Source organism: Megascapheus bottae, chromosome X (assembly GCF_031878675.1).
Source record: "Megascapheus bottae isolate mThoBot1 chromosome X, mThoBot2.hap1, whole genome shotgun sequence".
NCBI lineage: Eukaryota > Metazoa > Chordata > Mammalia > Rodentia > Geomyidae > Megascapheus > Megascapheus bottae.
In genome coordinates, this window is record NC_143547.1 from 70,922,478 (window position 1) to 70,942,433 (window position 19,956).

At 42.0% G+C, this 19,956-nt stretch overlaps 1 protein-coding gene across 3 annotated transcripts in view; it reads right to left on the reverse strand.

Annotated features, from left to right (window-relative positions):
• Morc4 (MORC family CW-type zinc finger 4) overlaps nt 1-9,349 on the reverse strand; it is a 52,777-nt gene extending 43,428 nt beyond the window's left edge. For 2 of the 3 annotated variants that reach the window (XM_090327122.1, XM_090327121.1), the window contains exons 1-3: nt 9,150-9,349; nt 8,939-9,011; nt 1,125-1,257 (exon numbers count right to left, since the gene is read on the reverse strand). In XM_090327122.1, the coding sequence (XP_090183248.1) occupies nt 1,125-1,257; nt 8,939-9,011; nt 9,150-9,251 (308 nt within the window). In that variant the 5' untranslated portion in view covers nt 9,252-9,349. The remainder of the gene's footprint in view (nt 1-1,124; nt 1,258-8,938; nt 9,012-9,149) is intronic. The other variant, XM_090327123.1, reaches the window with a different exon arrangement.
• Between the last annotated feature and the right edge of the window lie 10,607 nt (nt 9,350-19,956).

Sequence of the window (19,956 nt, forward strand, 5' to 3'; positions counted from 1 at the left end):
TATACAGACATACATATATATATACTTTCCATCTCATCTAAATTGTCTTTTTCTTTTCTAAACATTTAATTTCACTTTACTTTCTTGCAGCCTGAGTCTTTACCTAGTGACTGTACTCCATCCCTCTCCACGGCCCCCCAACACCACTTCCCAGCATCTGCAGCCTGCCCACAAGTTACTTCCCTACACCCTGGAGGGGTGGGGCAGTTCTGGTCTGTCAGGGATGGTAGAAGCAAAATCAGGGACATCCAGTGCAAGGGGTTGGATGGGGTGGGGTGGGATGAGATGAGGAGAAATGGCTTTCACTTTTTTTAATGAAAAATAGAGGAAGATTTTTAATTTTTTTCTAAATCTATTAATATATTGAGGAAACTTTGTTGTTATAAATTAAAGAACAGGGTCAACTCATACTTTCATCAATATATTGCCCACGTTTTCACCTTCCTTCTAACGGCATTCCTCAAATATTCTTCTATGGGGATCTGAGACACAAGGCATTTAGACTTGGGTTGTAAAATACAACCAATTGCTCTGACAGACCAAAGGCTTTTTCCTATAAACAGGGATAGTAATTTGGGGGGATAGTAATTTCAAACTGAAACCAAATAAAGTTTTCATTTTTAGGGTACTAAGCCCATTACCTCCTCCTTAGCACCACTTAATTTTTTCTCATGCTTTCACACACTAGTTCAGGAAGCCACATGGAATTATCAACCACATTTGCTAAAAAACTAAGATAAGAAAGGAATCAAGGTAACTCATCTTGTACTCAAGTGTGATAAAGTATAAACATGTACTATCAACCATAGATATTTTAAAGCAATGAAGTGAAACTGAGAGTGACAACAGAAATTTATCATCACTTCAACAGTTTAAAAGAGAGGATTTCCTTACTCTACTGAAAAAAACTTCAAAAAGTATGCATATGCCTGCCTTTTACTTATCTTTTATGGGGCTCAATTACCTTCACGGCATCCCAGATGTCATCTCAATCACAATACTTGTGACTGAAAAGTAAGCTTAGCTTAATTAGGAATTGGAAAAAGGTATTTAAAAAATTACTAAAGTCTTAAGTGGAGTTCAAGTTCATGAAGTCAGTAGGAAAAGAATGAAAACATTTTTACCTGAGCATTCGATGGAGTTTGTGAGGTGTCATCCCACATCCATCATCAGTAAAAGTCAAACAAGATTTAGTCTTGATTTCTTCAACATCTATGAAAACTGTTCTTGCCGATACATCTGGATCTACAGCATTATCTGAAAAAGGTAGAAATCTTTGATATTAGATGCTTTTTCAATATTATCAAATCTCTATTGTTCAGCCAGGTACCAGTGGCCTATAACGCTAGCTAATCAGGACGCTAACTTCTGAAGATTACAGTTTAAAGCCAGCCCAGGTAGGAAAAGTCCATAAGACTCTTTCTTAATCTCCAATTAACCACCAAAAAGCTGGAAGTTGAACTGTGGCTCAAATGATAACAGGCTAGCCTTGAGCAACAAAGCTCAGGGACAGAGTCTAAGTCCCAAGTTCAAGCCTCAGGAACTTACTTCCCCTCCAAAATTTCTACTTCAGTATCCCCATGACATGAATGATCCTTAAAGTACATAGGGAGCATTATAAGTAGCACATGTACACTGAGTTATGGAGAATAGACAGGGTAGCAGAGAAAGTTATGAAGTTGATTTCTAGATTTCATTGAAAAGGTGATTTGTAATCTACATTTCTCCAAGATTAGGATCTATGGTGAAACTATTTTTTAAACATTTTTCTCTGATTCTGGCTTTAACATTTCTTATCTTTTAGCCATTTTACTGCTCACAAATACATATAGTAAAAAAGTTGAACCAGCAATTTTGGCAAAATATTGATATATATTACACACATCACAGTTTATTTATGCTAATTTTATTTTCTACTTTTTAAACCAACTGTTAACACAGACTTTATCATGATCCCTGTTCATTACATAAGAACAACTGAAAGAGTCAGGGGTTAAAATCAAATCATTTTCAGTACCTACCTAAATCCCGGTGATTACCACAAGCATGCTTAAGAGAGAAAGAACAATTCTGCTGTTTTTGTATTAGTCTTAAAGGTGAGGTTGCTTATACTCTCCCCCTTTCTTTTGGGAATATTAAGGTTTGAAGTCAGGACATAATTTTCAATCATTTGAGTCATGCCTCCAATACTGCTCTTTCTTTTTTTTCTTTGTGGGTCGCTTAAACTCCGCCTGGGTGTTGTCCCTGAGCTCTTCAGCTCAACGCTACTGCCTTACCCTTTTGTGCCCTGGCTGGCTTTGAACCTTGCTTCTCAGATCTCAGCTTCCTGAGTAGCTAGGATTACAAGTAAGTCACCATGCCCAGTTCCCAATATCCAATACCATTTTCAGTAGCTATTTTAGAAATAGGGTCGTGTGGACTTTTTGTTAGGGCTGGCCTCTATTGTGATCCCTTTATTCACATCCTTTTGAGTACGCAAGTATGAACCATGGGTGCCTCATTCTGCCCCCTTATGAAATGAAAAGCATTGAATTAAAGTAGAACAAAGTACACAGAAACTCTCATAATCAGTTTTGGAGTTACATCTTCACAGCAGATTATTTACAACTCCAAAGACATCAAATATAATCGTATTTTATAAGGTATTCGGCATGCTCCCCCCAAAGACTAGTATTGTCTGGTGGCTATAACTTTTGCCATAGGCAACATTTTAGACAGTTGTCCATCACTGACATATGCAGCTCAAAAATTTCCTTTAGACTCACTATCTCAGATACAGGTACATTCTGTACCACATGTTAACCAGTGTTATTTATATACTATTTGTACCCTAAAAGATGAGGTAGAAGCATGGTTTCTAGTGGTGCCCAGTTAGTGGAAATTTGCAGGAGTGGAGAACATTTTCCTGCCAAAGGCCATATGGATATGTATTCAATTATATTATTCAAGAGCCATACAAAATCATCAATACAGGCAGATGGGCAATGGAAAGCCAACTAGCATAGCCTTATATGGCCTCCAGGCCACAAGTTCACCATCACTGCTAACTGCAGCCTATGCAAGGTAATTATGTCATAGAGGATGATTCCCTTGGAAGGGACTGATGCTGTTAAGTTTGAAAGGGCAGGATTAGTTCCCGCTAGAGGGGCTTGCTGTAATGTTAAGACTGCTTTGTGAGTTTGGGTCCATTTTGCTTTCTCTGCCACATTGTGATGCCTTGTTTTGAAGCATTCAGGAGGCTCTTGCCAAGGTATCAGAATCATGCTATTTGGACAAACATATCTGTTTACATCTCAAGTACCCAGGCTCAGGTGTAGTGTTAAGTGATACAAAATGAACTAATACAGATACATTTCTTAATTGTTCCTGTTTCTCCTAGCTGTTTAGACCTTCCAACTATTCCCTTGCTCTGACATTTTTAAACTGACACCATGCTGCTGGGCTGAGCCACATAGGAGCCTAATCATATACTCATCCAACTACCCTTGACCAAACCATGTTATTTCCCCAATGGGAACTTCCCTGAAAAATCAAGAAAAGTATTACACATTAAAAATAAACGTGTTTTACAATACAATTAACAGTATCAGTTACACTCACTTGAATGTGTTAAATGGCTACCAAATAAAACAAGACATAGGCTGAATTTGATTCAAGGGCCACTACGGTGTTGCCAGGGCCACTGGTAAAACCTATCAGTAATTGTAACCTCAAAAAAATCTGAACAGTCAACAGGTATTGCCAATAGCCCCAATTGATCTGATAGTCAATTTTCAGGTTAAACTGGGGCCTAAGCACCATATTATGTGCCAACATAATTTGGTTAACTTTGGGCAGGGTTTTGCTTTGGTTTTTGATTTTTTGGTCATGGGGTTTGAACTCTCGGCCTGAGTGCTGTCCCTGAGCTCTTGAGTTCAAGGCTCTACCACTTGAACAACACTGTCACATCCAGTTTTCTGGTTATTAATTGAAGATAAGAGTCTCATAGACTTTCAGCTTTCAGAATTTTTTCTTTTTTTCATATATTTTTATTGTAATTAATAGAAGGGTTACACGATATTTGCCAGATAAAAGGTGCATTAATTCACATACATTGATACCCTTTCACATGTCTTGGTCCCCATTTCCCTCCCCCCGCCCCCTCCCCTCATCTTGTTTTCCCCCATTCCCTATCCAATTTCAAATTTCAGAATTTTGTGCCAGGATGGCTTAGAACCACAATCATCAGATCTCACCCTACTGAGTAGCCAGAGTTACAGGTGTGAGACACTGGCACCCTTGCTGTAATGATAAGTTTATCAGAAAGAAAGCTCTTTACGTCGTAAGATTAACGAATTCTTATTAAAGAATTCTTTTTCTTTTTTTTGTTGGTTGGGGGGCTTGAACTCTGGGCCTAAGCATTGTCCCTGAGGTCTTCAGCTCAAGGCTACTGCCCGACTCCTTGATCCAAGCCCCACTTCCCTTTTTCTAGAGGTTAACTGTAGATAAGAGTCTCAGGTCCTTTGGTGCCCGGGCTGGCTTTAAACCTTGACCCTCAGATCTCAGTCTCCTGAGTAGCTAGGATTACAGGCGTGAGCCACCGTGCCCGGGAATAATTTTTTTTCTCTGACAGGAGGATCCAACACTGTATAGAAGTCTGTACTCTTTCAAGAAATTTTATTTGGCAAGTAGAGCCTTGTATCAGTCATTCCTGTTGATAGATAACTAAAAATATTGAGACTAATGCAATTTTGACAACAAAAAAAAATGAAGAAAGGGCCGGGAGTTTGGCCTAGTGATAGAGTGCTTGCCTCGCGTGCACAAAGATCCGGATTCGATTCTTCGGTACCACATACATAGAAAAATGCCAGAAGTGGTGCTGAGGCTCAAGTGGTAGAGCTCTAGCCTTGAGAAAGTCCAAGAACAGTGCTTAGGCTCTGAGCCCAAGCCCAGTTCTGGCCAAAAAAAAAACGGACACTGAAAAATCTTTTCCAATGCTTTATGAATATTCACAATTTACATGCAACATAATAATTCAAATTACACACTTATACAACAGCTCATTGAATGAATCAGTTTATAGGTCTAGCAAAATTGCTTTTTTTTCCTCCAAAACTTTACCAAGTTCTTTTTTTTTCTGGTCCTGAGGCTTTAAACTCAGTGCTGGGAGGTGTCCCTGAACTTCTTTGTGCTCAAGGTTAGTCCTCTACCACTTGAGCGCAGCACCACTTCTGGCTTTTTCTGAGTAGTTTAGATAAGAGAGTTTCACAGACTTTCCTGCCCAGGCTGGCTTGGAACTGTGATCCTCAGATGTCAGCCTCCTGAGTAGCTAGGATTACAGGAGTGAACCACCTGGCTGGCTCCCAAGTTTTGCTTTTTTTAAAAAAACAAGACTATAACAAAGAGGTACTTAAAGAGTTACACAGTAGTTGCCAGAACAGCTATGTTATCTCCTTGTCTGAAAACTCATGGAGTACAATTAGGAGGGTACAGAGGAGAGGCCAGGGTCAGGTGGATCAGCAGGGAAAATGAAATCAATGGGTGACCACTAGCAAACAACTTTCCACACCTACTTGCTATTTTATATAGCCTTTCATTTTGCCTTAACAAATAATATGATCAGCCTCAACAGATGAATTTATAACAATAAACCTCAAACTGGCAGCTTCTTTCAACTCTTGGCTGTTTAATCCTCTAAAAATTGGTCACCAAATAGCATAGAGTCTCTTCTCCCCTAGCCCTACCTAGAGAGACAATGAGGAACCTTTTACTCTCCCCTTCTCCCTCTACTAGTTGAGAGCTGTACTGTCAGATTCTGCAGTGCCTTTATCTCTAACCTGGTAACACTGTCCCCTGTGCTACTAGACCCCAGGGAGTCTTGGCTTGTCTCCCTTTAGTGGGAGGATCCTATCTCTAACTTCCTTCACCCTTTGGCATGGACATGAGAATCTTTGTCTTCTAAAAAACTTGCAACTGAGGCCTCAAATCTCATGAGAACCTTAGATATAATAAGAAACTATTTGACAATGATAGCCTCCCATGAGAGATATGGTTTGTAGGAGGCTGCTTTGAGACAGTGTTTTCATAAGCTTCTATCTTTTCCTATTCAGATACATAGATACTTGCAAGGTTGCCAGAGTCAGATTGCTGACTTACAGTCGTTCTTTGAGTAACTAAAATTACTCTTGCCTGAAAGTTGCCTCTGCCTGTTTTTTTGCATGTCTACAGACATGCACACACACATACACTGGCACTTGACTTACCAAATTTTGCAATTTGACAAAAGTTTTGGGGACTCAGCGGTAGAGAACTTTCCAAGCATACATGAGGTGAGACCCTGGGTCTGATGTCTAGACAAAAAATATTATTTTGTCCCTCCCTTTGCATGTATTATATATACTTAGACCATGCTATATACTGTCATTCTCTTACAGACTATCTACTCAGGAGGCTGAGATCTGAGGATCCAGGTTCAAAGCCAGCCCAGGCACAAAAGGACCTGAGACTCTTATCTCCCATTAACCTCTAGAAAACACGAAGTGGGGCTTGCTTCAAGGGTATGGTGGTAGCCTTGAGCTGAAGAGCTCAGGGACAGCACGGAGGTGGAGTTCAAGCCCCATGATCAAAAAACAAAAACAAAAACCTGTGTTTGAGTCCTGGATCTCTTACATGTTAGGCATTATTTCCCTGGAAAAATATATTAATTCTGTGAACCTCCATTTCCTCATTGAAAAATAGTAATACTACTTGATACCGCTACTTATAATATTTAATAACTTCAAAAGGCAAATTTAAAGACATTTGTAAAGGTTCTTTGCAGACTTACAGAGGACCTATAGTTTTACTATTTTTGAACTCCAAATCAACAGCTCAGTATTTTCTATGCTTCTTTTCACCCATCCAGTTATTCATCCACTTGTTCCTTTATTAAGTTTTAAAATTGTTTTTATAAAGGTGATGTACATAGGGGTAACATTTTATAAGTCAGGTAATGAGTACTTGTGAAGGGAAACAGATGAACCTAGAACAAATTATATTAAGTGAGGTAAGCCAAGTTCAAAGAGACCAATGGCGCATGTTTTCTCTTGTGTGTGGAAGCCAGTTGTTCCTCTAGACTGTACTGCCCTCCCCCCCACCATATCCACATGTCCCAATCCTTCAAATCTCAGCTCAAAAGTCATCCACTCCACAAAGCCTTTCCTAACCCTCCTCTTCCTGATAAACTGCTTTTTCCTCTCAATTCTGCAATAGTGAGTATATCTTTACTGCTATATTTTTTTCTATTTTTGGCCATATAAAACCAACACCTTCTTTCTATGTTTATCTCCCCTGTTAGAAGAGTGAATATAAATTGCATTCATCTGTGTATTTAGCATACTGCCGTTTTATACAGTGGATGCTCAATATATATCTACTCAATGAATAATTCACTAGAAAATTAATGGATGTATGTAGAGAAAATTGTTGATGGAAAACTGAAAATGAAAAATATGGATAACCTGTTAATACTCTAGTGTTCCTTTTTCCTAGTAATATCACCACAAGTATTTGTGATTTCACTTTAAAATCTGTGTTGGTACATATGTATGCATGTGTGTCTGTCTATAACAACATCCATATTCATAGTATAATTACATCTTAGGCCTGATCTAGGTTTTTTCATACATACCTATGTTTTTATATATTTATAAATTAGAATTACAAAACTCATTAATACTCAGTTAATGCACAACATACACAATTCAACACATGTATTGCAAGATGAAAGAAAAACAAACTGCTCCCAGCACATTTGTTTCTCCTATCTGCCACTACGTTATTAATGTTTTTATGTTACATGTACTATGATCTCATCTTACTCCACAGAGTTTTACTGAGGCACAGTGCTAAGCATAAAATATAGAGGACATTTTTAGAATTGAAAGACATCAATACCACCTTCCAGAATTTTCTAATTCAGTCAATTATACCACAAAACATTTGGTGTCACATAATGAAAATATTTTATCATCAAAATTCTCTATCATCTTCCAACTAACTCTCTTTTTGCTATCAAATTCATGACATGGCCCCAGAGATGGGCTAGGAAAGGACTAAGTGTCCTAAGGCCGCTCATTCCAGCTTTGAAACTGGTTTCAAGATTTGCTGTGTTAAGTCTCCTAAATGTCTCCCTTCAGGCTTCTGAGGCGTTTAAAATGTGCTCTGTGTGCTGCTCTATTTTATGTAGGAGTGCCTTTTTTTCTTTGCTTTCCACACAGTATTCTGCATGGTATCGCAAAAGCTGGTGGACTTGGCTTCCAGGGATCAACCAAAAAAAAAAAAAAAAGCTTTAAAAGCAAACACCGGTAGAGTAAGAGGTTAAGTCCTCAGTGTTCATTCCAGCGGTGTGAGGGCGCTCGTGGACTACGAACCCAGCCCTCGGCAGTTTCAGGGAGCCAAATGCACTCGTGTCATCTCTTAAGAGATGTCCCATCATTCCTAGACTTTCTTGTGTCCAAAATTAAAGAGACCTTCTCTCGATCTTTCCTAATCACCCTACCCAGTTGTCTGCTATTTTCCCTCGCTGGCTTGGCATTCTCAGTGACTTGCTAGCCCTTGTGAAGAAGCACAGCTGCCCGGCTCGAGAATTTTATGCATCTCCTTTGGGTTATTCCAAAGTTGCTGAAATCCCACAAGGCAATGAGAAAAACCACGCTGGACTCAACTGTACATGTATATTACTGTTTTCCTCCATTTTCTCCATGGAGCCTTTGGACAGAAACCCACCCCCCTTTCAGGGCTGCTGGAGGTGGAAATGGTCCTGAAGTCCCCTCACAGCCGCCGAGTCAACCCCAACCCAGAACCCGACTGTGACCCCAGCCCAGGCCCACGCGGCTTTACGCATTACAGTCGCGTTCGCAGCACCACGCTGGCACCACTGCCTCGGCCCAACGCAATCGGGCCCGCCCTCACCACTCACCTAGCAGCTCCGCGATGGCACTGAAGGGTCGCGTGTGGCTGCTGGAGTTGCTCTGTAGATAGCGGGGGCTCATCTGGGGGTGAGAGAAGGTCCCGTCCCGCGTGAGGCCTCGGCCTGCCGAGCCCGCCCCAAGCGCCCCCCGCAACCCCAGGGCCCGCGCTCGAGTCCGCCCCCTCGGGCTATCCCTTCACTCCCAGTTCCTCCGACCTACCGTGCTCAAGCGGATCCCGAAGGCCTGAGGGACATTGCCTAGCCGGGAGAACCCGACGCCAGGCGGCCCAGAGCCCGCCGGGGCCCCTCGACCCAGGAGCATTTTTTTGGCCGCCACGATAGTAGTCTGCTGCCGCCGGACTGCTACCCGGCCGCCCCTGACTAGTCCTCACTCCCACTCGCCCACGCAGCTGGCGGCGGCCGTCCGGGACTGGTCGTCTCCAGATCCAACCCGCAGCTGGCGGAGGCGGAGCGCTCTCCAGCCACCTGTCCCTAGCGGGAGGGGGTGGGTGGGAGGCTGGGCGAGCTGAGAGGAAGCCCCGCCCTGCCAGCACCTCTCCTGACCTACCAAGTACCAGCAGCCACTTCGGGACCGTACAGATATATGGCGGCCTCCTGATGGCCGTTCCCTGATCCCCGCCCCTTATTTATTCTTGGCGTTTGCCATAGGCCAGACCGCCGAGCGGGAAAGCACGAGGGGAGGAGGGGTAGGAGTTCGGAGGCGCGTGGAGCGGGGCGGGGCAGAGTGGGATGGGGCGGGACAGAGCAGGATGGGGCGGGACGAAGCGGGACAGAACGGGGCGGGAACAAGGCAAGCGAATGGACACGGTGTGGGATTTCTGGAATGGAGTCTACTTAGGCTGCGTGACTAACCGACAGGATAAGACACGTCTTTCAGCTTCGAAAGAGTACAGGGTTTTTTCTCCCCCTCTCTCACGTAAACAGAAAACATCCTGATTAGTTATGTCAAATGCCTCTGAAAGCACCCAAACTTTTCTAAATTGCAATTGATAAGCTATCTATAAATCCTGTGACCCTGCAAGGAGACTGTTTATAAAACAAGAAAATGCGTATACTTAAATATTGTACCGCAAACTAGATTAAATTCTACACAACCCATGAATTACAGTAGCATAGGAGACTTGCTCTCTACCACTGAGCTAAATTCTCTTTGTTTTTATGAGGCACACTGTAACAGATCCCACACTGGCCTTGAACTGGTGAGCCATCCCCAGCACTCCTATCACAGAGCAATGGATTCTTATGTTGTCCTACATTAATTTTTTATTTGTAGTGAAAACGTTTGCAGTTGTTTTTTAATCTCCTATGTTTTTATAAAGATATTGAAGCTTAAACTGAGGGTTTGGGCACGTTTTCACTGAAGACTGTCATGGACTTAGACTACCCAACCTTAAAACTGACATTGTCAGATCTTGACCTCCGGAGTTGATAAAATTACAGACATAAGCCATCAACTTTCTAGCTATTGTGAAATACAAAATACCTTATTAACTGAATTTACTCTACTGTCCATTCAAACACCAGAACTTACTCCTCCTAATTTTGTACTAGTTCAGTACTCTGTCCATCTTTCCCACTCCTACCCTTCTCAAGTCTCTAGGAACTGATATTCTACTTTATACTTCTAAAGATCTTACTTCAGATTATGTACATGAGCAACAAAATGCATTGTTTGCCATTCTATGTCTGATTTGTGTCAACACAGTGTCCTCCAAATCCATATATGTCTGAAATAGCAGAATTTCATTATAATGTGGCTTAGTAATATTCCCATTCTTTATCCACTCATCCACTGTCAAATGCTTAGGCTGATTTTAACTCCTGGCTATTGTGATTACTACTGTAATAGAGGAGCACAAATGTCTTTCCAACAGACTGATTTTATTCCTTTTCAATATATGATATATATATCCAGTGGTACAATTGCTTGTTTTCCTTGGTCTTTTTTTTTGTATGGGTTGTGGGGCTTGAACTTGGCCTGAGCACTGTCCCTGACCTCTTCAGCTCAAGGCTACCACTCTACCTATGAGCCAAGCCCCACTTTCCGTTTTTTTTTCTTTTCTTTTTTCCAGTCTTGGGGCTTAAACTCAGGGCCTGAGCATTGTTGTTGCACTTTTTCAAGGCTAGTGCTCTACCACTTGAGCCCAGCACCACTTCTGGCATTTTTTTTCTATGTATGTGGTACCAAGGAATCTATCCCAGCTCATTGTGCATGATGCACTCTACCACAAGGCCAAACTCCCGGCCCACCACTTCCTGTTTCCTAGAGGTTAATTGGAGATAAGAGTCATAGATCCTTTTTGCCTGGGCTGGCTTTGAACCTTGGTCCTCAGATCTCAGCCTGTAGCTAATATTACAGGCGTGAGCCTGTCCTTTGTCCTTTTAATAGTACTCATTCTTGCTTGATTAAAGTAGTATGCCATTATGCTTTTAATTTATCTTTCCCCAATCATTTGTGATGTTTATTTTCACATGTCTATTGGTCGTGTGTGTGTGTGTGTGTGTGTGTGTGTGTGTGTGTGTGTGTGTGTGTTTACAGACAGGGTCTCTCTGTGTAGTCTAGGCTGGCTTCCAATTTGTGATTTTCCTGCCTCAGTCTTCCAAGAACTGGAATTGCCGCCCTACCACCACCACATCTAGCTTTCTGTATCCTCTTTTGAGAATTGTCAATTGAAGATTTTTGACCATTTTTAAAATCAGGTTGTTTTTACACAATTTTAAAATTGGCTTTTGTGTTGTTTAAGTTTCTTTTATATGTTAGATATTAGCCCCAAGATGAATATTTATTGCTGTAAAAATTCACAAGTTTGCCAAGTATACTGGCTAATGCTTTTGTAATCCCAGCTATTCAGTCGAAGGCCAGCCAGGCAAAAAGTTAATTGCAACCATATACACTCATCTTGTCTGTGCATAAGACCATAGGTAGAAGCAAGGATCATGATTTGATTGCAGCCTTGGGTAAAAATGTGAGACACAACATGAAAAATGAACAGTGAGTAAAAGGGGGGGTGTTTTTTTCTGAGTAGTTTATTGGAGTCTTGTGGACTTTTATACCTGAGCTAGTTTCAAATCATGATCCTCAGATTTCAGGCTCTTGAGTAGCTAGGATTACAAAGAACCACTAACACTCAACTGCATGAGTACTGCTTAATAAGAATACTGCACAATAAACTGCATCATGGATTTTCCTCCCTAGGGAACTCAAACTGTGCTACTTGAAATTGGGAAACCCAATAAACTTGGCACTAATATTATTTTCTAGGAGCTAGCTCACTCACTGCCCAGTTGGTAATGCATCATATCATAAGAAATAGGTAGAGGCCACAGAACTCCTACCACAAGGTTGTAGAATAGTATACTGGTAGCAAAGAATGTGTTGTCTGGTATGATATATCCATCAAGTTTTGGAGAAATGCGGAGCAAGTAGTAGCTACCTGAAAATGGAATTTTATAGTACCGAGTTCCAAAATATTGTCTTCCAGGGCTGGGAGTTTGGCCTAGTGGTAGAGTGCTTGCCTACCAGGTTTGATTCCTCAGTACCACATATGTAGAAAAAAAAATCCAGAAGTGGTACTCTGACCCAAGTGGTAAAGCTCTAGCCTTGAGAAAGCCCAAGGACAGTGCTCAGGCTCTAAGTTCAAGTCCCCATACTGGCAAAAAAAAATGGTCTTCCCAATGAAGCAAATTTTTCTATGTGAAAACTAGGATGTTCCTTGGGAAAGAATAGGACTCTAACAAGTGGTTTGTGATATTTTAAAATAAAATGATGCCAGCAAATCTTCAGTCCCCAAATTTCCTTGAGTTTGTAAAACTGGCTCAAACTGCCTCATCCCCTTGGATATACAGCACTTCTTCCCAAGACAAGATGTACACTATTTTCCCTCCTAGCATTAGTCCTATAACAAGAGTTAGCCTTAACTCTTGTTGAGGCATGGATATGGTAGGCCTGTTAGTAGAAAAGAGTTATTAGTTTCCAAAGAGATAGATAGAACAGTTGGCTAGCATGGCTTGACAGGAACTGGAACAGTTCACACAGACTCAGATTCTAGGAGTATTTGATTACACAAGCTAGACTGTAACATTGGACAATGGACAATTTATCACTGTGGGAGTTCTCTCCTGAGATACAGGATTTAGTGCTGACAACATCCACAGGAGATGGTGCAAACAGTACTAGATGATTCCTAGAAGTATAGAACAAATGATCCATCATGTTAAATGAGATCAAAAGACTATGGTTTGCTGTAGTAATGGTGGAATAAGTGACCAGAATATTTAGAAGAGAACAAAACTGTGAAACTCAAAAAGAAAGGCATATAATATGTTATTAGCCAAGACCAAAAGAAATGTGCTGGCTGAAGAAACAATATTGTGGTTATAGGAAAAACAACAGGAGTAAGTGGTGACTCCATTCCCTGTAATGATAGCCACCTTTGCCATATTTTACCATTGGAAAAAAGGAGGGAAGGTCTAAGTAAAATCACCTTGCCCTCAGGAGCCTTCCTGTTACCTTGATCAGAGCTGGGTGGTGGGGGCTTTTCACACAGCTTCAAAGGCATCCTTTGAATTGCAGATGCCAGGCTCAATAGGTAAAGTGAAGAAGGGCTCGGCTTCCTGAAATGAAAAGACACATCCTGTTGGTTAGCTCCAGAGAAACTGCTCCTTGTGTTTATGTTTATGTCCTGGCTTTTGTCTCTAGTCTGTGGTTTTTGTTTTTAAAATCTTGGTTCAGACCTTGTTTGGGGCTGCAGGTCTTAAAGATAGGAATCCTCCCACCGACTCCAGCTTTCTGATTTTAAAAAAAAATGTAGCTTCTATGCTGCTTGCTGACAGGGATACCACAGCAATAGGGACTGAAAAATAATAGAGGCACCATGGTTGAGTTTAACCAAATTAATTTAGTAGTTGTATCATGAGTGACAAGATCGGAAGAACAGCCAGAGAGTCTGAGTACAGTATAATGATAAATAGAATTTGGCCTCTCAAAGAGAAAAACAAACAAGGAAAATACAGGCCTATTACAGAGATGTTTTAACCAAACCCTTCTCTCTGGTTGGAACATTTGCAGAATGACCCACTGACCTTTTTTTACTCCCTGACTACAGTACCAGCATTTGGGAAGCCTTGTTCGCCTCAGCAGCTTAGGCAAAGCCCACTGCCTGCCTTTTTCTGAGACATGCCTGTGTGGTCTTCCTGCCTCACTATCCTCAGGGCATTGGAAACTGCCACATTAAGTACAGGCATGTTTACTACTTGTGGGATTTGGTGTTTAAACAAAAGCCTGTTGCCCTCCCCAGCATTTGGCCTCCTGATTGGCAGCTGGGGTCCAAAAAGCCCTTCTGCCCCCTCCCCAAACCCACGTCAGTCAATCCCTAGGGAATCATAGGAGCTGCCAAGAGTCTAGGGCCTGACCTACTGAGGCCTTGCAGCAGCAATAAAAGCAGCAAATGATTCCATCCAAATCCTACCACTGTGGCTCCACAGGGCAGCAGAAAGGCCCAAACACAAGGTTCACACAGATAGCCACCCAACAGGCCTTCTGGTGCCTCTGGTATTGATGAAAGAATTTCCCAGCAGCAAGGTTTGCCCAATTGTGGGAGCCCAGGTTTTGGTGCCCATGAGTCCAAGTGCTTAAGCAGGGTGTGGCAGACCCCCACCCAAAAAAAAAGAATTCCCACCTTCTTGAGACAGAAATTCACAGACAACCTTCCCCTTGTTTCAGAGTCTAAGATCTGAACCTTTGAACCATCTACAAAACTCTTACTTTTATTTCAGAAGATCCCTTTTCATGGTCCACTCTCTTAGAGAGAATTCACATTCGTGAAGGAATCCTGTACAAACACTAGCTGCCCCAGAGCCTTTGTTTGGTGATGAACTATGTGGAAAGGAGCCTAGAGGCACAGACATTTCCTCCTAGTCAGTAAGCTTTAACAGAGAGCTCTAAGGATTTGACGCATACACATATTACCATGCTCAGCACCAGGTGCAGTGTGTGTGTGTGTGTGTGTGGTGTGTGTGTGTGTGTGTGTGTGTGTGTGTTTGTGTGTATGTCTCTGTTTCCTCTAGTGTATTCTGATGTGTTCTTTAAGGTCATCCAAGTTTCTGTATGGACATGATAAACTCTAGAACATATCAGGGTGACAGGCGAGCCAGGTATACCTTGTAGAAAGGCTGAGAGTTAGAATATGTATCTGAGTCTATTCAATCAGCCTCACCAACTATGATTCAGGAAAGCAGACTGTTCAAGGCTTTGTGGGCAGGAGGAAAGGGAGCACGATTAGAATCAGGGCACTGGGCAATGGAGGGAGTAGAACCACTGTGCAGCCTCAACAAGGCCTCAGCAGACCTCATGGAAGCTCAGAAAGGTTCTGGATCGCAATAATGTGTCAACCATGCTGTGGCCCTGAACAGTCATTCGATGCAGGATGCACCTGGGGAAGGATTATAAATTTGGCGCCTTAGGCTTCCTTCAGGCTAGGCCATCCCCGGATGGGGACTCAGCTGTGCACTGGTGACCACCAGAATTCCCTGTAGCAATCCTGACAAAGGAGTGCTTGCTTGCTAAAGAGGAGAGTCAGGGCCCAGTAGCACCTGTAAGACATGTGTTCCCACCTGTAAGACAGTGCCCAGGAGGAGCTCAGTCTCTCTTCCAGCCCAGGGCTCTAGGATTATACCAGCCTCCCCCATCCCCTTCCCCATTCCTACTATCCACTTCCTGTCAAGCTACATAGCACCTAGCACCTGGCCCCTTCCTTTCTTCGTGCATTGATGGCTGATCTTATATAGTACAGATCCTTAGGGAATCTAAGGCTGTTTCAAGAGCCTTTCCAATGAAACCCATCCAGAGCATCAGCTTCCTTGTTGCTTCCTTACTCTCCTTGGTGAATGTCTTGTTTCTATCCTGTTTCCCCAAGTCACTCTCCTCTCCTTTGTCCTGTCGATAAGGATGGGTAGTTTCATTGATGTACATATATAGGGGGAAGGGCTTTGGAGCCAGACCTAGGGTGGAATCTCAGTTCGGCTATCTTGAGCTGCATGATGGTAGGCAGGTCATTTCAGCTCTCTAAGGCTTTTTCTTTTTTTGGGGAGGGGGTCATGCGGCTTGAACTCCAGGCCTGGGCACTGTCCCTGAGCTCTTCAGCTCAAAGCTACCTCCCTGTCCCTGGGCCTGGGCGTTGTCCCTGAGCATTTCAACTCAAGGTTACCGCCCTACCCCTGAGCCACAGCCCCCCCATCTTTCTAGTGATTAATTGGAGATAAGAATCTCTAGTTCTTTAGTGTCCAGCCTGGCTTTGAACCTCAATCCTCAGACCTCAGCCTCCTGTGTAGCTACAATTACAGGCAGGAGCCACTGCAACTGGCTCTAAGGCCTTTTCTTTATCTTCAGGAAATGAAGTTACTGCCTGATATGGTGGTACAGGTTCATAAATTCAACACTTGGCCAGTAGAGACAGATAGATCAGGAATTTGAGGCAAGCTATATATGAAGAACCTGCCTGAAATGGAAAAAAAATATATAAAAAGGAGGTATTGACATGCTTGCATCACAAACTGCCTACTGCATAACTCAATGTAGCTCAATAAATATTAGCTCTCTTTCTTTCTCCCTTCATGGAAATGCCTGAACCTAAAACAACCTTCAATAATTAGTTTCAAAATACTGTATTTCATTGTTATTTTTAATCAAATTAACTGTTTTCAACATAACATTATTTTTAAATGTTTACAAATAACACCTTTTATTTTCTGAGATAAGGTCTGGGTATGTAGGCCAGGCTGGCCTCAAACTCATTATTTTCTCCAGTGTTGGCAGCCCAACCAGAACATTTGAGATATAATGTAACTAAGTATTTTGGGCTGCAATTTTGTTGTAGCCACTGGTGTGGTGAGCTTTGCAGCTCTGATTTCAATTTCTGTTCTCAGAAAAGAAAAAAATTATGAATGACAGAAGTGGAGGACATATACTCCTTAAATGGCAGATCAGTTACCAATCTAAATTGATCTAGGGGGCTAAATTTCTTATACTATGTTTTAGTACAAGAAGCAGGGGCTGAAACACTAGGTCATGGTCAAGCAAGGAGCACTCCCTAGGGAAGGAAGAGCCTAGGGCCCAACAAGGCTGGCTAAGAACCTGAGGAGGAGATGCTGGGGGCAAAAGGGAACTCTGGGAGAAGGTCTGAGGGCATATCAGGGCTAGGGTCTCAGGCTTGGAATATACAGTGATAAAGTACTAGCTATAGTGATAACTGCATGGCAGGTGGGTAAAAATTTGCTGGGGAGTCAAGAGATGTCCACCCTTACTAACCTACTCTGGGCCTGAAAATCCTAGAGCCATGACAAGAACAAAACGCCCTAAGAATTAGTATTCCCTAAAGGAGAAATAATACACTAGGAATGAATATGCCCCCTTAAATTTTTCTGCCTCTGGGAGCCGGGAGTTTGGCCTAGTGGTAGAGAGCTTGCCTAGCATGCATGAAGACCTGGGTTCGATTTCTCGGTACCACATACATAGAAAAAAGCCAGAAGTGGTGCTGAGGCTCAAATGGTAAAGTTCTAGCCTTGAGAAAATCCAAGGACAGTACTCAGGCCCTGCGCTCAAGCCTAGGACTGGAAAGAAAAAGTTTCAGCCTCTGGTGGTAGAATAAAGGCTTATCTCAGAATTCAAGCCACCCCCTAGCTAAAAATGTATCTATTTCCTGGTTTTTGGTTCATCTTTTCTACAAATTATAACAATGCTATGAGCAAGAGGCCATAGCTGAATTTCTCTTTCCCTGATTTTAGACAAAGCTGTAAACAATCATTTGTATATTTGTAAGTGTGCTTACATACCCACAGAATCACAAAGGTTCAATAGCTATGTGCATATAATCATATAAAATATTAAAATGAACTCTAGGAAATAGAAACAAGTGTGCTTATGTGTGCAAGAATTTTTTTTTCCAGTCGTGGGCCTGAGCTCAGGGCCTGAGCACTGTCCTTGGACTTTCTCAAGGCTAGAACTCTACCACTTGAGCCTCAGCACCACTTCCGACTTTTTCTATATATGTGGTACCAAGGAATCGAACCCAGGTCTTCGTGCATACTAGGCAAGTTGTGTGCAAGAATTTTTATATTACCTATTTTATGTCTCTATATCTACATGTATATAGAGATAATATACATCTATATACACATATGCATATATACATGTATATGTGTATACATGTGCACACACACATATATATGTACACACACACACACACACACACACACACACATACATTTTCTCTTCACATTAAGAAAGTGTTTGGATCCAGAACCAGATCTTATGTCTAGGAACTCTGGTAAAATAATGGACCTCCTCCACTTCCCTAACCAGTGACCTTATCAGGCTTAGATGGGGATCCTTTCCTTTTTCCAGTCTGCAGGAAAGTACAGGAAGGGACAATCTGATCAATGGTGGATACCATACTGCTTTTCTCTAGATTAATGCAAAGCATAATACCTTCCAAAAGAAAGCTACTCTCATGCTTGCATTGTGTTTCTTTTCAATGAATCCGTTTTCTTTCTCTTCCCAGTGTCTTTTTTTCTTTGGGGGAATTATTTTTTTTGCATTTTTATTATCATTATAAAGGCGATAGTACTGAGAGGTTAGTTTCTTAATTCAGATGAACAGTACATTTTTTTAAACAATGTCATCCTTTCCCTCACCCTCTCCTAGTTCTTCCCTGCAGTTCCCACCCACAGGTTATATAGTTGTCAACATAATGTCCAGTATCATTGCTGCATTTTCTCATGCTCTGTCCCATCTCTGTAACACCTTCCTCTACCCTCACAAAAACAGATAAACTAGATGACAAAATAAAAAGTAAACAAAAACAGCAACAAAGAACAAAACCCCACTTGTTTCTATTTCCTTCCTTCTTTTCTTCCTTCCTTTCCTTCTTTCTTTCTTTCTCTCGTTCTTTCTCTCATTCTTCCTTTCTTTCTTTCGTTCTTCCTTTCTTCCTTTCTTCCTTGTCAGTCCTGGGGGCTTAGCTCAGGTCCGAGCACAGTCCTTTGACACTTTTGGCTTAAGGCTAGCACTCTGCCACTTGATCCACAGCACCACTTCTGGCTTTTCCTATATATATGGTACCAAGGAATTGAACCTGGGTCTTGGTGCATGCTAGGCAAGCTCTCTACCAGTAGGCCAAACTCCCAGCCCTCCTAGCTTTCATTTTGATGATTTTTTTTTTACGGGCATATGCACATAGCTATTGAACCTTTGTGATTATCTGCTAAGAATAGCATCCTTTGGTCTCACTCTGTGTGAATGCCTAGAGACTTGTATTATTTACCATGTGCCAGTGTATTTTTTTTCCATCCAGAGTGTTTACTTGTAGATTTATTGGCATCATGTGATTACTACAAATAAGGGAAACCATGCAACTGCTCTTTCTTTGAGTCTGGCTTACTTCACTTAATATAATTTTCTTCCAAGTCCTTTTGTTTTGCCAGTCCTGGGACTTGAACTCAGGGGCTGAGCACTGTCCTTGGGCTTTCTCAAGGCTAGAGCTCTACCACTTGAGCCACAGCACCACTTTCAGCTTTTTTCTATTTATGTGGCAGCGAGGAATTGAACCCGGGTCTTGGTGCATGATAGGAGAACACTCTATCCCTAGGCAAGGTCCCAGCCCTAAGTCCATTTCTTTATGAATGGTACAATATCATTCTTTCTGATGGATGAGTAGAATTCCATTATGTATATGTACTGTATTTTCTTGAGCCATTTGTCCACTGAAGTGCATCTGCATTGATTCTACATCTTGGCTATGGTAAACAGAACTGCATTGAACATGGTTGTGCTGGTATCGTTAGGGTGGTCTTGATTGCGTCTTATTCCAAACTCAACTAACATATCCCAGGATTTGGGCCTTAGCTTGTAGTATGTACATTCAGTTTTTCTTTTCCTCTCAGGACACTTATCCTTGCTCCTATCTGATAAGAATTTCAGAGTGTGTCATAGGGGAAGTGCGGTAGCTCCA